This window comes from Rattus rattus, chromosome 2 (assembly GCF_011064425.1).
Source record: "Rattus rattus isolate New Zealand chromosome 2, Rrattus_CSIRO_v1, whole genome shotgun sequence".
Taxonomy (NCBI): domain Eukaryota; kingdom Metazoa; phylum Chordata; class Mammalia; order Rodentia; family Muridae; genus Rattus; species Rattus rattus.
In genome coordinates this window covers 156,267,063-156,288,100 of record NC_046155.1, presented here as the reverse complement: position 1 = coordinate 156,288,100, position 21,038 = coordinate 156,267,063, and the positions used below count along the sequence as shown (strand labels likewise).

The following is a 21,038-nucleotide window of genomic DNA, read 5'->3' as shown; positions in this document are numbered from 1 at the left end:
GTTGTTGGGAATTGAGCTCAGGTCCTCTGGAAGAGCAGTCAATGCTCTTAACCTCTGAGACAGCTCTACAGCCCCCAGATTATATTAAATCATTTCTACCTTCTCATTCCTCCCTACTCTTAAGCTTCAATCCCTGGGGCAAATGGCTGAGTAGCTATTTAACAAGTCAAAGTGGGCCTGGCTGTCAGGTTCTCCTAGTAGCCCTCAGTGTCTTCCTGTTAGAGGATATGGCTGTCAAATCCCCCCACCCCCGCCCTTTCACCGCCCAACCCAATGTTTGGGCTGCCCTTCTCTGTACAGCCCTTCCTGATTTGATCTAACCACTTTGGTTACCTGTTCCTTTTCTGCTTTTCTTTTGGAAAGCATTTCTCTCCTTTCTTTTTGGTCTGAGTCTCCCCTCCTCCCTTCTCACAGGCCTCAGGTTCATGACTACTCATAACTTCAATTTCTTTCTTCAAAGACTTGAAATTTTCATCATATAAGTCTTTAACGTGCTTCTATATAGTTACTTCACCATGTTCTATATTATTTGAGGTTATTTTGCAAGGTATTGTTTCCCCAATTTCTTTCTCAGCCTATGTATCACTTTTATATAAGTTTTTTTTTATTAAACTTCTATCCAGGCACTTCCTTTAAAATGTATATCAGCTATAGGACTTAATACTTAATAAATGAAATTTTGAGGTCACTTATGTATACCATCATACCATCTGCCAATAGGATAGTGTGACTTCTTCCTTTTCAAATTAAATCCTGTTGATCTTTTTCATTTGTCTTCTGCTCTAGCTAGAACATCAAGTACCGTCTTGAGTAGATATAGAGAGTTGGGAAAGCCTTGTGTTGTTCCCGATTATAGTGAAATTTGTTGGAGTTCCTCTCCATTTCACCTGACGTTAGCTAAAGGCTTGCTATACATTTCCTTTATTACTTTTTTTTAAAGATTTACTTAGTTATTTTATGTTGGTACATGGCAGCGCTGGGACTTGAACTCAGGACCTTTGGAAATGCAGCCAGTGCTCTTAACCGCTGAGCCATCTCTCCAGCCCCTTTATTTCTTTTAAATATGTCTCTTGTATCCCTGATCTTTCCAGGCCTTTTATCATCAATTATTCTTGTGTTTTTTTAAAGGCTAATTCAGTGTCTAATGAGGTTTTTTCCATCACTTTATATAGTGGATTACATTTTTTGATTTTTTTTTTATGTTGATCCATCTTCCCTTCACTTGGGTGAAGTTTAAGCAATCATGGTTAGTAATCTTTTTTTTATTTATTTTTTTTTTATTATTAACTTGAGTATTTCTTATATACATTTCGAGTGTTATTCCTTTTCCGGTTTCCGGGCAAACATCCCCATCCCCCTTCCCCTTCCTTATGGGTGTTCCTTTCCCCACCCTCACCCCATTGCCGCCCTCCCCAACAGTCTAGTTCACTGGGGTTCAGTCTTAGCAGGACCCAGGGCTTCCCCTTCCACTGGTGCTCTTACTAGGATATTCATTGCTACCTATGAGGTCAGAGTCCAGGGTCAGTCCATGTATAGTCTTTTAGGTAGTGGCTTAGTCCCTGGAAGCTCTGGTTGCTTGGCATTGTTGTACATATGGGGTCTCGAGCCCTTCAAGCTCTTCCAGTTCTTTCTCTGATTCCTTCAACGGGGGTCCTATTCTCAGTTCAGTGGTTTGATGCTGGCATTCGCCTCTGTATTTGCTGTATTCTGGCTGTGTCTCTCAGGAGCGATCTACATCTGGCTCCTGTCGGTCTGCACTTCTTTGCTTCATCCATCTTGTCTAATTGGGTGGCTGTGTATGTATGGGCCACATGTGGGGCAGGCTCTGAATGGGTGTTCCTTCAGTCTCTGTTTTAATCTTTGCCTCTCCCTTCCCTGCCAAGGGTATTCTTGTTCCCCTTTAAAGAAGGAGTGAAGCATTCACATTTTGATCATCCGTCTTGAGTTTCATTTGTTCTAGGCATCTAGGATAATTCAAGCATTTGGGCTAATTGCCACTTATCAATGAGTGCATACCATGTATGTCTTTTTGTGATTGGGTTAGCTCACTAAGGATGATATTTTCCAGTTCCAACCATTTGCCTACGAATTTCATAAAGTCGTTGTTTTTGATAGCTGAGTAATATTCCATTGTGTAGATGTACCACATTTTCTGTATCCATTCCTCTGTTGAAGGGCATCTGGGTTCTTTCCAGCTTCTGGCTATTATAAATAAGGCTGCAATGAACATAGTGGAGCACGTGTCTTTTTTATATGTTGGGGCATCTTTTGGGTATATGCCCAAGAGAGGTATAGCTGGATCCTCAGGCAGTTCAATGTCCAATTTTCTGAGGATCCTCCAGACTGATTTCCAGAATGGTTGTACCAGTCTGCAATCCCACCAACAATGGAGGAGTGTTCCTCTTTCTCCACATCCTCGCCAGCATTTGCTGTCACCTGAGTTTTTGATCTTAGCCATTCTCACTGGTGTGAGGTGAAATCTCAGAGTTGTTTTGATTTGCATTTCCCTTATGACTAAAGATGTTGAACATTTCTTTATGTGTTTCTCAGCCATTCGGCATTCCTCAGCTGTGAATTCTTTGTTTAGCTCTGAACCCCATTTTTAATAGGGTTATTTGTTTCCCTGCGGTCTAACTTCTTGAGTTCTTTGTATATTTTGGATATAAGGCCTCTATCTGTTGTAGGATTGGTAAAGATCTTTTCCTAATCTGTTGGTTGCCGTTTTGTCCTAACCACAGTGTCCTTTGCCTTACAGAAGCTTTGCAGTTTTATGAGATCCCATTTGTCGATTCTTGATCTTAGAGCATAATCCATTGGTGTTTTGTTTAGGAAATTTTTCCAGTGCCCATGTGTTCCAGATGCTTCCTAGTTTTTTCTTCTATTAGTTTGAGTGTGTCTGGTTTGATGTGGAGGTCCTTGATCCACTTGGACTTAAGCTTTGTACAGGGTGATAAGCATGGATCGATCTGCATTCTTCTACATGTTGACCTCCAGTTGAACCAGCACCATTTGCTGAAAATGCTATCTTTTTTCCATTGGATGGTTTTGGCTCCTTTGTCAAAAATCAAGTGACCATAGGTGTGTGGGTTCATTTCTGGGTCTTCAATTCTATTCCATTGTTCTATCTGTCTGTCTCTGTACCAATACCATGCAGTTTTTATCACTATTGCTCTGTAATACTGCTTGAGTTCAGGGATAGTGATTCCCCCTGAAGTCCTTTTATTGTTGAGGATACCTTTAGCTATCCTGGGTTTTTTGTTATTCCAGATGAATTTGCAAATTGTTCTGTCTAACTCTTTGAAGAATTGGGTTGGTATTTTGATGGGGATTGCATTGAATCTGTAGATTGCTTTTTGGTAAAATGGCCATTTTTACTATATTAATCCTGCCAATCCATGAGCATGGGAGATCTTTCCATCTTCTGAGGTCTTCTTCAATTTCTTTTCTTCAGTGTCTTGAAGTTCTTATTGTACAGATCTTTTACTTGCTTGGTTAAAGTCACATCGAGGTACTTTATATTATTTGGGTCTATTATGAAGGGTGTCGTTTCCCTAATTTCTTTCTCGGCTTGTTTCTCTTTTGTATAGAGGAAGGCAACTGATTTATTTGAGTTAATTTTATACCCAGCCACTTGGCTGAAGTTGTTTATCAGCTTTAGTAGTTCTCTGGTGGAACTTTTGGGATCACTTAAATATACTATCATATCATCTGCAAATAGTGATATTTTGACTTCTTCTTCCAATCTGTATCCCCTCGATCTCTTTTTGTTGTTTGATTTCTCTGGCTAGAACTTCAAGAACTATATTGAATAAGTAGGGACAGAGTGGGCAGCCTTGTCTAGTCCCTGATTTTAGTGGGATTGCTTCAAGTTTCTCTCCATTTAGTTTAATGTTAGCAACTGGTTTGCTGTATATGGCTTTTACTATGTTTAGGTATGGGCCTTGAATTCCTATTCTTTCCAGGACTTTTTTATCATGAAGGGGTGTTGAATTTTTTGTCAAATGCTTTCTCAGCATCTAATGAAATGATCATGTGGTTTTGTTCTTTCAGTTTGTTTATATAATGGATCACGTTGATGGTTTTCCAGATATTAAACCATCCCCTGCATGCCTGGGATGAAGCCTACTTGGTCATGGTGGATGATTGTTTTGATGTGCTCTTGGATTCTGTTTGACAGAATTTTATTGAGTATTTTTGCATCGATATTCATAAGGGAAATTGGTCTGAAGTTCTCTTTCTTTGTTGGGTCTTTGTGTGGTTTAGGTATAAGAGTAATTGTGGCTTCATAGAAGGAATTTGGTAGTGCTCTATCTGTTTAAATTTTGTGGAATAGTTTGGATAATATTGGTACGAGGTCTTCTATGAAGGTCTGATAGAATTCTGCACTAAACCCGTCTGGACCTGGGCTCTTTTTGGTTGGGAGACCTTTAATGACTGCTTCTTTTTCCTTAGGAGTTTTGGGGTTGTTTAACTGGTTTATCTGTTCCTGATTTATCTTCGGTACCTGGTATCTGTCTAGGAAATTGTCCATTTCCTGAAGATTTTCAAGTTTTGTTGAATATAGGTTTTTATAATAAGATCTGATGATTTTTTGAATTTCCTCTGAATCTGTAGTTATGTCTCCCTTTTCATTTCTGATTTTGTTAATTTGGATGCACTCTTTGTGTCCTCTCGTTAGTCTGGCTAAGGGTTTATCTATCTTGTTGATTTTCTCAAAGAACCAACTTTTGGTTCTGTTGATTCTTTCTATGGTTCTTTTTGTTTCTACTTGGTTGATTTCCGCTCTGAGTTTGATTATTTCCTGCCTTCTACTCCTCCTGGGTGTATTTGCTTCTTTTTGTTCTAGAGCTTTTAGGTGTGCTGTCAAGCTGCTGACATATGCTCTTTCCTGTTTCTTTCTGCAAGCACTCAGGGCTATGAGTTTTCCTCTTAGCACAGCTTTCATTGTGTCCCATAAGTTTGGGTATGTTGTACCTTCATTTTCATTAAATTCTAAAAAGTTTTTAATTTCTTTCTTTATTTCTTCCTTGACCAGGTTATCATTGAGTAGAGCATTGTTCAATTTCCAAGTATATGTGGGCATTCTTCCTTGATTGTTATTGAAGACAAATTTTAGGCCGTGGTGGTCGGATAGCACGCATGGGATTATTTCTATCTTTCTGTACCTGTTGAGGCCCGTTTTTTGACCAATTATATGGTCAATTTTGGAGAAAGTACCATGAGGAGCTGAGAAGAAGGTATATCCTTTTGCTTTAGGATAGAATGTTCTATAAATATCCGTTAAGTCCATTTGGCTCATGACTTCTCTTAGTCTGTCTACATCTCTGTTTAATTTCTGTTTCCATGATCTGTCCATTGATGAGAGTGGGGTGTTGAAATCTCCCACTATTATTGTGTGAGGTGCAATGTGTGTTTTGAGCTTTAGTAAGGTTTCTTTTACATATGTAGGTGCCCTTGTATTTGGGGCATAGATATTTAGGATTGAGAGTTCATCTAGATGGATTTTCCTTTGATGAATATGAAGTGTCCTTCCTTATCTTTTTTGATGACTTTTAGTTGAAAATTGATTTTATTTGATATTAGAATGGCTACTCCAGCTTGCTTCTTCTGACCATTTGCTTGGAAAGTTGTTTTCAGCCTTTCACTCTGAGGTAGTGTCTGTCTTTGTCTCTGAGGTGTGTTTCCTGTAGGCAGCAGAATGCAGGGTCCTCGTTGTATCCAGTTTGTTAATCTATGTCTTTTTATTGGGGAGTTGAGGCCGTTGATGTTGAGAGATATTAAGGAATAGTGATTATTGCTTCCCGTTATATTCATATTTGGATGTGAGGTTATGTTTGTGTGCTTTCATTCTCTTTGTTTTGTTGCCAAGACGATTAGTTTCTTGCTTCTTCTAGGGTATAGCTTGCCTCCTTATGTTGGGCTTTACCATTTATTATCCTTTGTAGCGCTGGATTTGTAGAAAGATATTGTGTAAATTTGGTTTTTGTCATGGAATATCTTGGTTTCTCCATCTATGTTAATTGAGAGTTTTGCATTATACAGTAACCTGGGCTGGCATTTGTGTTCTCTTAGGGTCTGTATGACATCTGTCCAGGATCTTTTGGCTTTCATAGTCTCTGGCGAAAAGTCTGGTGTGATTCTGATAGGTTTGCCTTTATATGTTACTTGACCTTTTTCCCTTACTGCTTTTAATATTCTTTTTTCTTTATTTTGTGCGTTTGGTGTTTTGACTATTATGTGACGGGAGGTGTTTCTTTTCTGGTCCAATCTATTTGGAGTTCTGTAGGCTTCTTGTATGCCTATGGGTATCTCTTTTTTTTTAGGTTAGGGAAGTTTTCTTCTATGATTTTGTTGAAGATATTTACTGGTCCTTTGAGCTGGGGAGTCTTCACTCTCTTCTATACCTATTATCCTTAGGTTTGGTCTTCTCATTGAGTCCTGGATTTCCTGTATGTTTTGGACCAGTAGCTTTTTTCCGCTTTACATTATCTTTGACAGTTGAGTCAATGATTTCTATGGAATCTTCTGCTCCTGAGATTCTCTCTTCCATCTCTTGTATTCTGTTGGTGAAGCTCGTATCTACAGCTCCTTGTCTCTTCTTTTGGTTTTCAATATCCAGGGTTGTTTCCATGTGTTCTTTCTTGATTGCTTCTATTTCCATTTTTAATTCCTTCAACTGTTTGATTGTGTTTTCCTGGAATTCTTTCAGGGATTTTTGTGACTCCTCTCTATGGGCTTCTACTTCTTTATTTATGATTTCCTGAATTCTTTCAGGGATTTTTGTGTCTCCTCTCTATGGGCTTCTACTTGTTTATTTATGTTTTCCTGGAATTCTTTCAGGCATTTTTGCGATTCCTCTCTGTAGGCTTCTACTTGTTTATTAATGTTTTCCTGTGTTTCTCTAAGGGAGTTCTTCATGTCTTTCTTGAAGTCCTCCAGCATCATGATCAAATATGACTTTGAAACTAGATCTTGCTTTTCTGGTGTGTTTGGATATTCCATGTTTGTTTTGATGGGAGAATTGGGCTCCGATGATGCCATGTAGTCTTGGTTTCTCTTGCTTGGGTTCCTGCGCTTGCCTCTCGCCATCAGATTATCTCTAGTGTTACTTTGTTCTGCTATTTCTGACAGTGGCTAGACTGTCCTATAAGCCTGTGTGTCAGGAGTGCTGTAGACCTGTTTTACTGTTTTCTTTCAGCCAGTTATGGGGACAGAGTGTTTTGCTTTCGTGCGTGTAGTTTTTCTTCTCTACAGGTCTTCAGCTGTTCCTGTGGGCCTGTGTCTTGAGTTCACCAGGCAGGTCACTTGCAGCAGACAAGTTGGTCTTACCTGTGGTCCCGAGGCTCAAGTTCGCTCGCGGGGTGCTGCCCATGGGCTCTCTGCAGCGGCAGCAATCAGGAAGATCTGCTCCGCCCCTTCCGGGAGCCTCTGTGCACCAGGGTTCCAGATGGCCTTTGGTGTTTTCCTCTGGCGTCCGAAATGTGTGTGCGTAGAGCAGTGTCTTCTGGTTTCCCAGGCTTGTCCGCCTCTCTGAAGCTTTAGCTCTCCCTCCCACGGGATTTGGGTGCAGAGAACTGTTTATCCGGTCTGTTTCCTTCAGGTTCCGGCGGTGTCTCAGGCAGGGGTCCTGCCGCTCCTGGGCCCTCCCCCACGGGAGCCCAGAGGCCTTATACAGTTTCCTCTTGGGCCAGGGATGTGGGCAGGGGTGGGCAGTGTTGGTGGTCTCTTCCGCTCTGCAGCCTCAGGAGTGCCCACCTGACCAGGCGGTGAGGTCTCTCTCCCCCCATGGTTAGTAATCTTGATGTGGTTTTTTTATTCCGTTTGCAAGTATTTTATTGAGTATTTTTAATTGGATATTTTTAAAATTACATTTCAGATTTATCCCCTTTCCTGGTATCCCGTCCATAAAGCTTCTATCCCATCCTCCCTCCCTTTCTTCCATGAGGGTGTTCCACTATCCATCCACACACCCCTTCCCGCCTCCCCACTCTGACATACCCTACACTAGAGGGATTCTCCTCCACTGATGCCCAACAAGGCCATACTAGGCTATATATTCAGTTGGAGCCAAACCTATCCCATACCCAACCTCTTACTACTGAGACATCAGGTTCCTGGGGATCCTTTATTTATTTCTTTATTCACTTAGGTTTTTGTTGTTAATCTATGATAAATTTTTGTTTATGGGATAAAAAGTTCTATCTGGGCTGGACAGGTCATCAGTAAATTTTCTTCTTGGAGTTGACCTGAATTCAGATACCAGCACTCAGGTGAGGAAACTCATAAACAACTGCTGTGACAGATCCAGAGGATCTGACAACTTCTTCTTTGGTGGTCACCTTTACATGAAAAGAATTCTCTCTCATACAAAAAAATACATACATAAAATTGAGGATAGACTTGTTTTCAAAAGAGGAAAATAAGCTGTTTATCTAAATATCAAAAATCATATACTGTTTCTTTTTTTTAATGATTGATTGATTGATTATAAGTATACTGTAGCTGTCTTCAGACACAGCAGAAGAGGGCATCAGATCTCATTACAGATGGTTGTGAGCCACCATGTGGTTGCTGGGATTTGAACTCAGGACCTCTGGAAGAGCAGTCAGTGCTCTTAACCGCTGAGTCATCTCTCCAGCCCCATAAACTGTTTTTTTCAGCTGTTATCTTTCATTTAGTTTTAAAAGTGTGCATTTCCTCACTCTGCTGCAGACTGTCATCCAATCATCATAAATCATAGGGAACAAAATGGTTTCTAACAGACAGCCTTTTCTTTATCATTAGACAATGAAATAGTTTTAGTAGTCAAAACTATTTTGTATAGTTTTAAAACATTAGAATGTTTTAAGGAAATCTCTCTAATCAGAATTGTCCTCACCTGACAATATATTATTTATTATTGCAAAAGAACACATCACAGTGCATGGGGTGAGTGCTGACCAGTGATTTCTTTGATTTCAATTTTGACTATAATCCTGTGGGGGTTTTTTGTTAAAAGAACTATTGTATTCTTGTATCTTGTATTTTGTAGTTAAAAGAACTATTGTATCTTTGTGTCTTCTTTATCAGTTTTGCCATCTATGTTATTTTTCTAACTATGACTTAGTTATGTTGTTGTTCCTCTGAAAAATGATAGGCCTTTATCAATTTTTGTATTTTGAAAATTTGCTATATTATTAGTTCCTTAAGTTTTTCTTGATTTGGGGACTTTCTGTACAGAAAGTTTTAGTTTACTCTTCTTGATTCTAAAGGCTTTACTGTTCATCAGTTCTTGGGACTTCTATGTTTTCCAATTATCACAGTCTTCAGTGCTTCAGTTTTTACCGTTTAAGTCATCGATGTGCTCAACACATTGGTTTGATATTTTAAAAAAAAATTTTTAAACATATGTTGTCTTTTTGTTCTAATTAGGTTCAATTGTCAACTTTTCATCTGAGGAGTGTCAGTTGAAGGTATATACCCATCAAAATGACTGGTTGCTACGTTTGTGAGAGCTTGTGTTCATTGGTGATGAATGTGGATATGTTCTTTCATTGAGGGTAGAAAAATCCCTAAGTAAATGGTCCTGGTCTGGATTATATATAGACCTGATCAGGAGGCAATAACCAAACCAGAGAGAAAGCCAGATAACAATGTTTGCCCGTGGATTTTGTTCCTTTATTTTATAGTTGTGTTTCTATCCTAAGTAATGGCCTGTGATCTGATGGAATCAGTCAACTAAACCCATTCATTATATGTGATATTTTTGTTTAGAGAATCTAATCACAACAGCAGCAATTCAAATTAGGACAAAAAGTAGCTTAAAAGTGATTTTTGTTAATGGATAGAACCCATAAACTTGTCTTTGATGAATGTGGAAGGCAAAGTTGTACACAGAGCTTACTTGGCCAGCCTTTTTTGGTTTTTTTGTTTGTGTGTGTGTGTGTGTGTGTGTGTGTGTGTGTGTGTGTTTCATTGTTGTTGTTGTTGTTGTTTGGGGTTTTTGTTTGTTTGTTTGTTTGTTTGTTTTGTATGACCTGGGTGATTGGAGTGTTGATAGTATAGAGACAGAGGAATTCAAGGTCAAAGGATATCAGCTTAAATACAGTCCAGGAAAAATTAAGTTAGAGGTCATCTGTGTGAATTTTTGTTTTTCTGCCCATGCCCAGAGAAATTGAGTAAGACAGAATTTAAAAGTAATGGGCTGATTTCTTACAAGGAATAATCAAGTCTGTTGGGTGATTATTACAAGAGGCTAATTCAAAACTAGAGTAAAAACATTTTAACTACTGGGGCAAAAATAAAACAAAGTCTGTGGTTCACGGAAAAAAAACAGCACTAGGTAGTTTCATTGTCTCTCAAGGGCTGAAACCGGCAGTTTTCTAGGAGCTTACAACCACTAAAGAGAAGGCCTTTGCTCTCCATTGGAAGCCTAAGAAGGTGCACATGAGGTCACACTCTCCTACTAAGACGGCAGTGAATGTAATGAGTAAGCAAAGTGATTCAGAATCCCAGGAAATGACTTTATACAAAAGCTGATGCAACTGTGGTCCAAGCATGGCAGGGTCCACCTCAAGTTGGAAGCCTAACTTGGCAGGATCACTTATGTTTTACTGGTTCTGGAAACAAGAAAGATGAAAAATGTCATGAATTCTTAGTCTGTGGCTTTAGTTGCTCACTTAATGTTTAACAGAATCAGAGCTGCACTGAGGAGACTGTAAGAACTCCCTGCATGAAACTCTGAGGTTGAAGGCTGAGTTGCATTTTGAGACCACAAGATGTTGATCTCCCTACATGATGAGACATCTGCCATGGACAGCTGTGTGAAGGGAGTGGAAGTGACCAAAGAGAAAGATTCGTGAGACGTTGAAGGAGTAGGGCCATCTAAGTCCTTTAAACCTGAAGCTGCATGAGGCTGAGACAGAACTATAGGATTTGGTGTTTGTCTTGCTGGTTTTCTGTCTTGCTCACTACGTACCCATTCATCTCTACTGGAATAGAAATGGGCATTCTGTGCCACCGTATGTTGGAAAGATATAAGTTGTTTTCTTATTTTGCAAGGTGAGTCAATCAAGAGACTACCTTGATTGTTAAAAGAGACTGGACATTTGAACAGGTACAAGTTCCAGAATATGGGAATCACTGAAGTTAGGCTACAAGCATTTTCGTCATGGGATGACCTTGAACTCATAGTGACCAGAGTCAGAATGCAGTCAATTGATCGAAAAATCTCCCTCTGTGTGATGATGTCTTTGAACACTAGTCTGCTGTCAATGATATCTAGCAGGAAGCTTATCGAGGCTTGTGTAGAGAAGCCTTTCTAGACGAAATTACTCATGGAGATTAGGATTAGAGTGTCCATACACATAACCCATTTCCTATTCTTTGTTTCTACTGTTTTGTGGTTGAAATTGATCAGTTAGCTTCTTTCTCTTGCTGTCATGCTGTCACCATTGTAGATTTCATCCCTAAATCAAATAATCCCTAAATCATGTAGAAGCAATTCCTATTCAGTTCTACATGATTTTACTATCCTAATGTTTTTATACTTTTAATTTTGTTGTTTTAATTTTTTTGAAAAATATCCCAATTTATTGTACTACCCACAAGAATAAAACCTTAAACATGATTATATTAAAAAGTATAACTGAAATTTATGAATTTAGGGCTTTAATTATATGGAATATTAATTATGTCCATGTTTTTATTTAATTTTTATTGAATATTTTTAATTTACATTTCAAATGTTATCCCCTTTTCTCATCCATAAACCCCCTAGCCCATGCCCCCTCCAGCTCCTTGTATGAGGGTGTTCCCCCACCCAACCACCCAGCCCTTCCCGCCTTCTCGCCCTGACATTCCCCTACACTGGGGTGTCCAGCCTTGGCAGGACCGAGGGTTTCTCCTCAAATTAATGCCCAACAAGGCCATTCTCAGCTACATATGCAGCTGGAGCCATGGGTCTGTCCGTGTCTACTCTTTGGGTAGTGGTTTAGTCCCTGGGAGCTCTGGTTTGTTGGTGTTGTCCTTATGGGGTTGCAAGCCCCTTCAGCTCCTTCGATCCTTTCTCTAACTCCTCCAGTGGGAACTCCGTTCTCAGTTCAATGGTTGGCTGCTAGCATTTTTCTCTGTATTTGTAATGATCTGGCAGAGCCTCTCAGGAGACAGCTATATCAGGCTTCTGTCAGCATGCACTTTTGGCATCAGCAATATTGGATTTGATGGCTGTATATATATGGGATGGATCCCCAGGTGGGGCAGGCTCTGAGTTCCTTCAGTCTCTGCTCCAAACTTTGTCTCCATATCTCCTCCTATGAATATTTTTGTTCCCCCTTTTAAGAGGGACTGAAACATCTGCACTTTGGTCTTCCTTCTTCTTGAGCTTCATGTGGGCTATGGATAGCATCTTGGGTAATTTGAGCTTTTGGGCTAATATCCACATATCAGTGAGTGTATACATGTGTGTTTTTTGTGATTAGGTTACTTCAGTCAGGATGATATTTTCTACTTCCATCCATTTGCCTATGAATTTCATAAACTCATTTTTAGTACCTGAATAGTAGTCCACTGTATAGATGTATCCCATTTTCTATATCCCTTCTTCTGTTGAAAGACACCTTCTAGCTATTATTAATAAGGTTGCTATGAACATAGTGAAGCATGTGTCCTTGTTATATGTTGGACCATCTTCTTTTTTTTACCTTTTTATTGGATATTTTATGTATTTACATTTCAAATGTTATCCCCTTTCCCAGTTCCCCCCTCTCCCATCCCCTTCCCCCTACTTCTGTGAGGATGCTCCCCCTCCCATCCACCCACTCCCAACTCACCGCCCTGGCATTCCCTACACTGGGGAAACTAGCCTTCACATGACCAGGGGCTTCTCCTCCTATTGATGGCAGACAATGCCATTTTCTGCTACATTTGTACCTGGAGCCATGGGTCCCCCCCATGTGTACTCTTTGGTTGGTGGTTTAGACCCTGTGGGCTCTGGTTGGGGGGAGGGAGTCTGGTTGATTGATATTGTTGTTCTTCCTATGGGATTGCAAACCCCTTCAGTTCCTTCAGTTCCTTCAGTTCTTTCTCTAACTCCTCCATTGGGCTCCCTGTGGGAAGTCTGATGGTTAGCTGCAAGCATCCTCATCTCTATCAGTAAGGCTCTGGCAGAGCCTCTCAGGAAACATCCATATCAGGCTCCTGTCAGCAAGTACTTCTTGTCATCAGCAATAGTGACTGGGTATGGTGGCTGCATATGGGCTGGATCCCCAGGTGAGGCAGTCTCTAGATGGCCTTTCCTTCAGTTTCTGCTCCTCTCTTTGTCCCTGTATTTCCTTCCGTGAGTATTTAGTATGTTGGACCATCTTTTGGGTATATGCCCAGGAGTTGTACAGTTGGGTCCTCAGGTAGTACAATGTCCAATTTTCTGAGGAATCTCCAGACTGATTTCCAGAATGGTTGTACCAGTTTGCAATCCCACCAACAGTAGAGGAGTGTTCCTCTTTCTCCACATCCTCATCAGCATCTTTTGTCACCTGAGTTTTTGATCTTAGGCATTCTGACTGGCGTGAGGTGGAATCTCAGGGTTGTTTTGATTTGCATTTCCCTTATGACTAAAGATGTTAAACACTTCTTTAGGTGCTTCTCAGCCATTGGATATTTCTCACTTGGGATTTCTTTATTTAGCTCTGTACCACATTTTTAATAGGGTTATTTGATTCTCTAGAGTCTAACTTTTTGAGTTCTTTTTATATATTGGATATTAGCCCTCTATCTGATTCTCTGCAAATATCTCTGAACTATCTATCCTGGACTATGTTGTTCATTTATGGTCAATATTTACATTGCTAATGTTTTCATTTGTTCATTATAACTTTAAACATCTATTGCCTTTGAGTAAGATCTTATCAGTGTTACAGTTTAAACTGGGAAATTTCAGGTTCCTGGAATATGAATACAGAACTACAGTGAATGTTTAATTATCTGTAGGAAGTTCAATAAAAACCTCAGTGGGTCTATCTTTCTTGTTTGTTTGTTTTTAGTTGTTGGGGTTTTTTGTTGTTGTTCTTTTTGGGGCTTTTTTTTTTTTTTTTTTTTTGTTTTTGGTTTTTTTTTATTGATTTTTCCATAAGAGACAGGTTCATAATAGGTACCACTGGTTTCCTGGAACTTATTTAATGTCACTTCTGTCTCTGTTCTGCAGAAAGGAGTGACACCACAGCGTTCTTCTCAAAGCAGTTTATTCAGCAATCTTTCTTTTCCTTTCTTCTCTTTCCCTCTCAGCCCCCGAGCACACTCCCTTATATCCTCCCTCAACTCCGCCTCCTCAGACCAGACTGCGTAATCTCAGTTCATAGGTCCACATCACATGGCCTGATCTTATGCCATGGTGTGCCTGCGCAGCTCTCACAATGGACGTGGCTAGTTCCAGGTGTGTGAGGAAGTCAGGTGCTAGTCATGAGACTTAGCTGCAGTCCTGGGCGCCATCTTGGGACTGCCGCCACACCCGCTCCCCACAATTTAATAGACCAGCCTGGAATCCAAGTCAATGAGAAACACCTGCCTCTACTCGGGGAGTGTTGTATTAAAGGCATGAGCAAATAAGCCCAGCTTGTTCGTAGTTTTTTGTAGTTCATACTTGTTTATACTAACTTCTCAGTGGTGTTAATCAGTTGCACCTCCCCCTCCCCCCTCTCTCCCTAATCTCTGTTAATTGGCATTTCTTTTGCTATACTATATTCTGTTAAAGGGTACAGCAATGGCAGGTGAACCTCATAATTAGGTTTTCTTCTAAAATGATTTCATGGTTATAGCAGGATTTCTTGGTCATGGGCCGAGTATGGGAATCATCAGAATCATATGAATATATTGTCAATGAAATATTCGTTTCAGTGTTATCACTATCACGCTTTGTGTTGTACACATGTATGGGATATTTTAGGATGCACTGACCTGTGATGATTTACACATAAACTTCACTCGGGAAGAGTGGTCCTTGCTGGATCCATCTCAGAAGAGACTTTACAAAGATGTGATGCTGGAGACCTACAGGAACCTCACCGCTATAGGTAAAACTGAGTTTTCCTTTAAGTTTTAAATTAAGGGGGTTGGGAGACAACTGTTTCTTGGTTACTGATGCTCTTTTGTAATCCTGAGTGAGAATGAGGAAGAATGAGGTGAATAAAGGAGACATGGTTCTCAGGTTCACTGAAGATAATGGCTTATTGATGCATTTACAATAATGTATCATACATTTTCTGGTACTATATTTTAGGATACAATTGGGAAGACCATAATATTGAAGAACATTGTCAAAGTGATAGAAGACATGGAAGGTAATTTTCTGTGTGTGAAAGCTGATTGAAATGTGCTTTTGAAGAAAATTTGCTAAGTTTAACGAGAGCTACAGTATAGAACTGCCATGTCCTGTACTTTCATACCACTCAGAGATTGCAGAGTGTATGCACACTGAGCAGGTGATGTGTAAATATCCACAACCTTGCCATAAGCAAATAGTCCACAGCAAAGCTGCTGTTACTCATACACTTGTCTTAAATTTGCTAAGTTTGGTGAGAGGGGAAGTTTATGAGAGTTAAGAATGTTGCTGTGGAGGAACCCTAATCCCCATACTTCATGTCTACGAGGAACAAAAGTCAAGCTGTGTGAAGGCAAGGTGGAAACCTTTTATTTGTTATTCTTTTAATAGGTATACCATATGTCACACTGGATACAGGCCATATGAGCAAAGGGATATTAGAAGAAGAGAGCATCTCTCATTCCTAGAACAACTAGATGCTATATGGTTGTCTCCACTTTGAGGAGACTTTCTGGATGGGATACAAGTTTGTAATCACTTACTTTTTCATGTTCATTTGGAATACAACCACACACTCGTACTGCAGAAAATCACCATGAGCATTAGGAATGTGGAAATTCTGTTTGTCCTTCACCTTTCAAATACAGGATGACTCACAGTGTAAGAAAACTTATGAATGCAATCAGAGTGGTAAAGGTCTGCGTACCTGCAGTTTTCTTCAAATCTGTGAAAATCTTCATGTAGAAAAAGTCTGGGATGAGTGTGGGTCATGTAATAAATGCCCAGACCGTCATGGGGGTCTCTAGTGATGCAAAACAACCCACAGTGAAAGACTGGAAACAGTGGGATAAAACCTTAAGATCTCATTCTACCTTACAGTTAGACCAGATTGTAAAATTAGTTCAAACAGATAAAAAAGATCTGTCAGTGTAATGAATGTGATAAAACTTTTACATGTTCTAATTATCATTGCAGGCATGAAAAAAGCCATGCCTCAGAGAAACCATATGAATATACTCAGTGTGATAAAGCCTTCCGTTATCACAGTCATCGTCAAAAGCATAAAAGAACTCATACTGGAGAGAAACCCTCTGAAGGCTTTCAACATAGTGAAGCCCTTGCAAGTCACAGTAGTCTCCAAATACATAAAAGAACAGATTATGGAGAGAAACCCTACAAATGTAATCAGTGTGATAAAACCTTTGCGCATCACTCTACTTTGCGTTTGCATAAAAGAACACATACGGGAGAGAAACCATATGAATGTAATCAATGTGGTAAAGCCTTTGCACAACGCAGATATCTTCAAAAACATAAAGTAACACACACTGGAGAGAAACCCTACAAGTGTAATGAATGTGATAAAGCCTATTCACAACAGAATCGTCTCCGAATACATAAAAGAACACATACTGGAGAGAAACCTTATAAATGTAATCAGTGTGGTAAATCATTTGTATGTCATGCTTATCTTCAAACTCATGAAAGAGTTCATACTGTAGGGAAACCTTACAAATGCAATCAATGTCATAAAGCCTTTTCAGACCCCAGGTATCTTCAAATACATGGAAGAACACACACTGGAGAGAAACCTTATAAATGTAATCAATGTGGTAAAGCCTTTGTATATCATTGTGCTTTGCATTTGCATAAAAGAATACATACGGGAGAGAAACCTTATGAATGTAATCTATGTGGTAAAGCCTTTGCACAAAGAAGTCATCTTCAAATACATAAAGTAAGGCATACTGGAGAGAGACCCTACAAGTGTAATCAGTGTGATAAAGCCTATTCACAACAGAGTTATCTCGTAATACATAAAAGAACACATACTGGAGAGAAACCTTATAAATGTAATCAGTGTGGTAAATCATTTGTATGTCTCAGTCTTCTTCAGACTCATGAAAGAATCCATACTGGAGAGAAACCTTACAAGTGTAATCAATGTGATAAAACCTTTTCACAACACCCTAGTCTCCAAACGCATAAAAGAGTACATACTGGAGAGAAACCCTACAAATGCAATCAGTGTGATAAAAGTTTTTCACAAAGCGCTACCCTCCAAACACATAAAAGAACACATACTGGAGAGAAACCCTATGACTGTAAACAGTGTGGGAAAGCCTTTGCAAAGCACTCTACTCTGTGTTTGCATAAACGAACACATACTGGAGAAAAACCTTTTCAATGTAATCAATGTGGTAAACTATTTGCACATTACAGTACTCTCCAATCCCATAAAAGGAATCATACTAAAGAAACCTTATGAATATAATCACTGTGGTTGAAGCCTTTGAAAAATCACAGTAGTCTCTAAAAACTAAAGGATTCATCTGGGAGAGGAACCCTATGAAGGTATTTGATGTGGTAAGGTCTTTGGACATTACCGTAGCCTTCATCATTAAAGTATTTATACTGAAGAGAAACCATATGAACAGAAGAAATGTGCTTTTGCACATCACAGTTATCTCTTAATGTAGAAAAGAACAGATATTAGAGAGAAATGCCTCAAGTATAATAGAAGTGATAAAGCCTTTTCACAACACAGTTATCCCTGAATGCATTAAAGAAAATAGACTGGTGAGACACTCTAGGAATGTAATCAATGTGGTAAACCCATTGCATAACATGGTCTTCTTTGAATAAAAGAACACACACTAGACAGAGACCCTATGAATGTAAGCAATAGGGTAAAGACTTGAAACAATTTATACTGGAGAGAAACACTATAAAGCTATTCAATGTGGTGAAGTCTTTGCATGTAGTCTCCAGATACACAAAAAATAATGCTGGAGAGAAACCCTACAAATATAACTGACGTGATAAATCATTATGTTTGAATACATAAAAGATACTGAAGAGAAACCCTATGAATGTAAGCAATGTGATAAATCCTTTTCATATTAAGTTGAACATGAACTTTATAAAAGATTATATACTGGAGCAAAACTCTCCAAATGTAGTCAATGTAATGAAGCCTTTTTACATCACAGTCATCTTCAAAGTCATGCGAAGAATCATCCTGGAGTAAAGCCTTATAAATGTACTTAATATTGTAAAGCCTTTGGACATTTCTGTAATCATCATGACAGTATTCATACTGGAGAGAAATCCTGTGAATGCAAGCAATGTGGTAAACCCTTTTATCACCAAATGCACAGAAGAACACATGCTGTAGAGAAACCTTATGAATGGACTCACTGTGCTAAAGCCTTTACACATCACAGTAGTCTCTTCATACAAGAACACATTCTGGAGAGAAACCCTATGAATATAATCAATGTAATTTGCATTTGCAACAGTAGTCTTTGACTATATAAAAATACATACTGCATAGAAAGTCTATGAATGATTTAGGACTTTTAAGAAGTCATAATGAAGGGAATCTGACTATAAATATTTGGTAAGATCAATACATTCAGCTACACAAGATTGTTCTGGAGAACAGTAATCAGATAAGTGTCAACCATCTATTCAAGCACAATGTTCCTTTTCATTTTAAATACACCTGCAAACTCATCTGGACAAAACCACTGGATTTAAATGAAAAGGAAACAACCCTTTTAGATTTTACACTTCTCATTAATTACACAAATAACTCATCCAGGTATAAAGCTTTATGGGTGTGTATTACTGTCTTTCCTGTTGATGTTGTAAAACATAATGTCTAAGGCAACCTGTAAAACCATTTAATTTGGCTTATGCCTCCACACCATCAAAGTATCATTACGTTAGTTGTGAGACATGGCAGTAAAGGAGGATGCTCAGAGCTCACATCTTCAACCTGCAGCATGGAGCAGGGAGTGGGAACTAGAAATGGCATGTGGATTAAACTCTCAAGTGACGTATTTCCTCTACTAGGGCAGCGTTACTTAAATCTTCCCAATGATACAGTCAACTTAGAAGGATGGATTTCTCTGACTACAAACACACATTCTTGTTTTCTCTTACATGAATCAAACCACGATAAGGAAGAAGTGTTGGTAAGCCTGTAGATGCCTCAACACAGTTGTTATAGGAGTGAATGCTTATACAAGAAAAACATGAGTACACATTTATTTGTTTAATAATTTGTTTCTTTTTAATTATGTGCTGTCAGTGTATTTTTATATGGCTTTGTGCATGTACATGCTGGTTCTGAAGAACCCCATGGGTAGTCTTGGAGCAGGAGTTACAAGAAGTCATAAAAAAAACATGACCCTTGGTCCTAGAAACAAACTTGTCTTAAATGTTTGGCCATGCCTCTAGCCCTGTAAATATTTGAAAGTGTTGATCTATTGTGTTGACATTGGGTAATGAGAAAAACATTCATATATGAGAAAGATCCTATTTCTTCAAACAATTTGATAAAGATTTTGACATCACATTCAATCACCAGAAAAATTATTGTTCCACCTCTTTTTCATAATAGCCTTGAAGCAAGTAAATAGTTCACCATGTTCACACAAGTCTGATGATTCATAGCTCTGCATGTGCTTTGTATTTTGACAATTTTGAAGTTAGTGTTGAATTATGCTGTATTTGTGACAAGTCCCTTTATTAAAGCTTATTTGATGGCCTTTATATTACTTGTGTGGCTACAGGTGTCTTCTAGTGGGCTTTTCCTTGGTGGCAGGTGTCTTTTGGCTTTAATGTATATAATATAATGTCTATAAACTAAGCAGTCCAGTAAGGGTGTTTGTGAATAGGTGGGGGCTCTTGTTCCTGGTTATTTTCACAAATTCCCTAGAGGTGTTGTTTTCTTATTCAGCCTGGCTTGAATGTCAGTAATTAGGGCTGCATAGAACTGTAAGTTATCATGCATCTCCCTCCTGAGTACAAGTCCAAAAATAGAAGATTTACCCCCAATGTATCCTGTTTTGACAACACACTTTAAAACATTAATGTTAAAATGCTTAATAGAAGAGAATATGATAATAGTTAAATTCATAATGTGTGTATCAAAAGTAACATTTTCACCTATCTGGTAGAGATGTAATAAAGTAGGATAAACTGTAATCAAATGTATATCTCACAACATAGCTTGATATGCTATAAATATGCATGTATTACTTGGTGTTCCATGCTTCTTCATCTTCACATTAGTTATCCACTGAACACTTCCTTTTGAACTACTGACTTTTAAGAGAATTACTTAGAAATGCTAGACAATGTAATGGAAATAAGATTTATTAAAAGAACCTGGTGTGTGTGTGTGTGTGTGTGTGTGTGCATTTATATATGATTACATATTGTAGAAAGGGATTTATTTATATATATGTTGTTTTCCTAATTAAAATCAATTTAATTTATGTATTTAGAGATTTGCCACCATGTACCAAATGCATGACAGGTATGAGTGGAGACCAGAATGTGGCATCTGACCCTCCACGACGCAAGCTACAAATAGTTAGCAAGGTGTTTTGTAGGTGCTGGGAATCGAAGTATAGCCCTGTGAATGAACAGCCAGTTCTCTTAGGGTCTGAGCCATCTGTTTATTCTCATGAACCCCATGAACATGTCAGAGGAGTAAGATGTGAATGGCTGACCCTAAGTCCATCTTTACCTCAGCCCTGTTGACTCAGAAGAAGTAAAGTTGATGAGCATCAGAAACTTACACTTGATGTGTAAAGAAACTTCCCAGCACAAATCACCACAAAATGAGGAAAGGGTACAAAGAATGATGAGAGAAACTGCAAATACATGTCTTTAGAAAGTGGCTCACCACAAGACTCAGCTTATGTCAAATGTGGTAAATCAGTGGCAG

At 38.9% G+C, this 21,038-nt stretch overlaps 1 protein-coding gene across 1 annotated transcript; it reads left to right on the top strand.

The window, feature by feature from the left end:
- The first annotated feature begins 14,928 nt into the window (after nt 1–14,928).
- LOC116894372 (zinc finger protein 431-like) lies at nt 14,929–17,655 on the top strand. Its single transcript, XM_032896078.1, has 4 exons — nt 14,929–15,044; nt 15,251–15,311; nt 16,268–17,545; nt 17,628–17,655. The coding sequence occupies exons 1-4, from the start codon at nt 15,011–15,013 to the stop codon at nt 17,653–17,655; spliced, it is 1,401 nt and encodes a 466-aa protein (XP_032751969.1). The 5' UTR covers nt 14,929–15,010.
- The last annotated feature ends 3,383 nt before the right edge of the window (nt 17,656–21,038 follow it).

What these genes read in the sequence shown, in the direction of transcription:
- LOC116894372 (XM_032896078.1), top strand. Translation starts at nt 15,011, where the DNA reads ATGCTGGAGACCTACAGGAACCTCACCGCTATAG. An exon ending in AGTGATAGAAGACATGGAAG is followed by an intron (nt 15,312 to 16,267) that starts GTAATTTTCTGT and finishes TTATCATTGCAG; the next exon opens with GCATGAAAAAAGCCATGCCT. An exon ending in TCCCATAAAAGGAATCATAC is followed by an intron (nt 17,546 to 17,627) that starts TAAAGAAACCTT and finishes AAGGATTCATCT; the next exon opens with GGGAGAGGAACCCTATGAAG.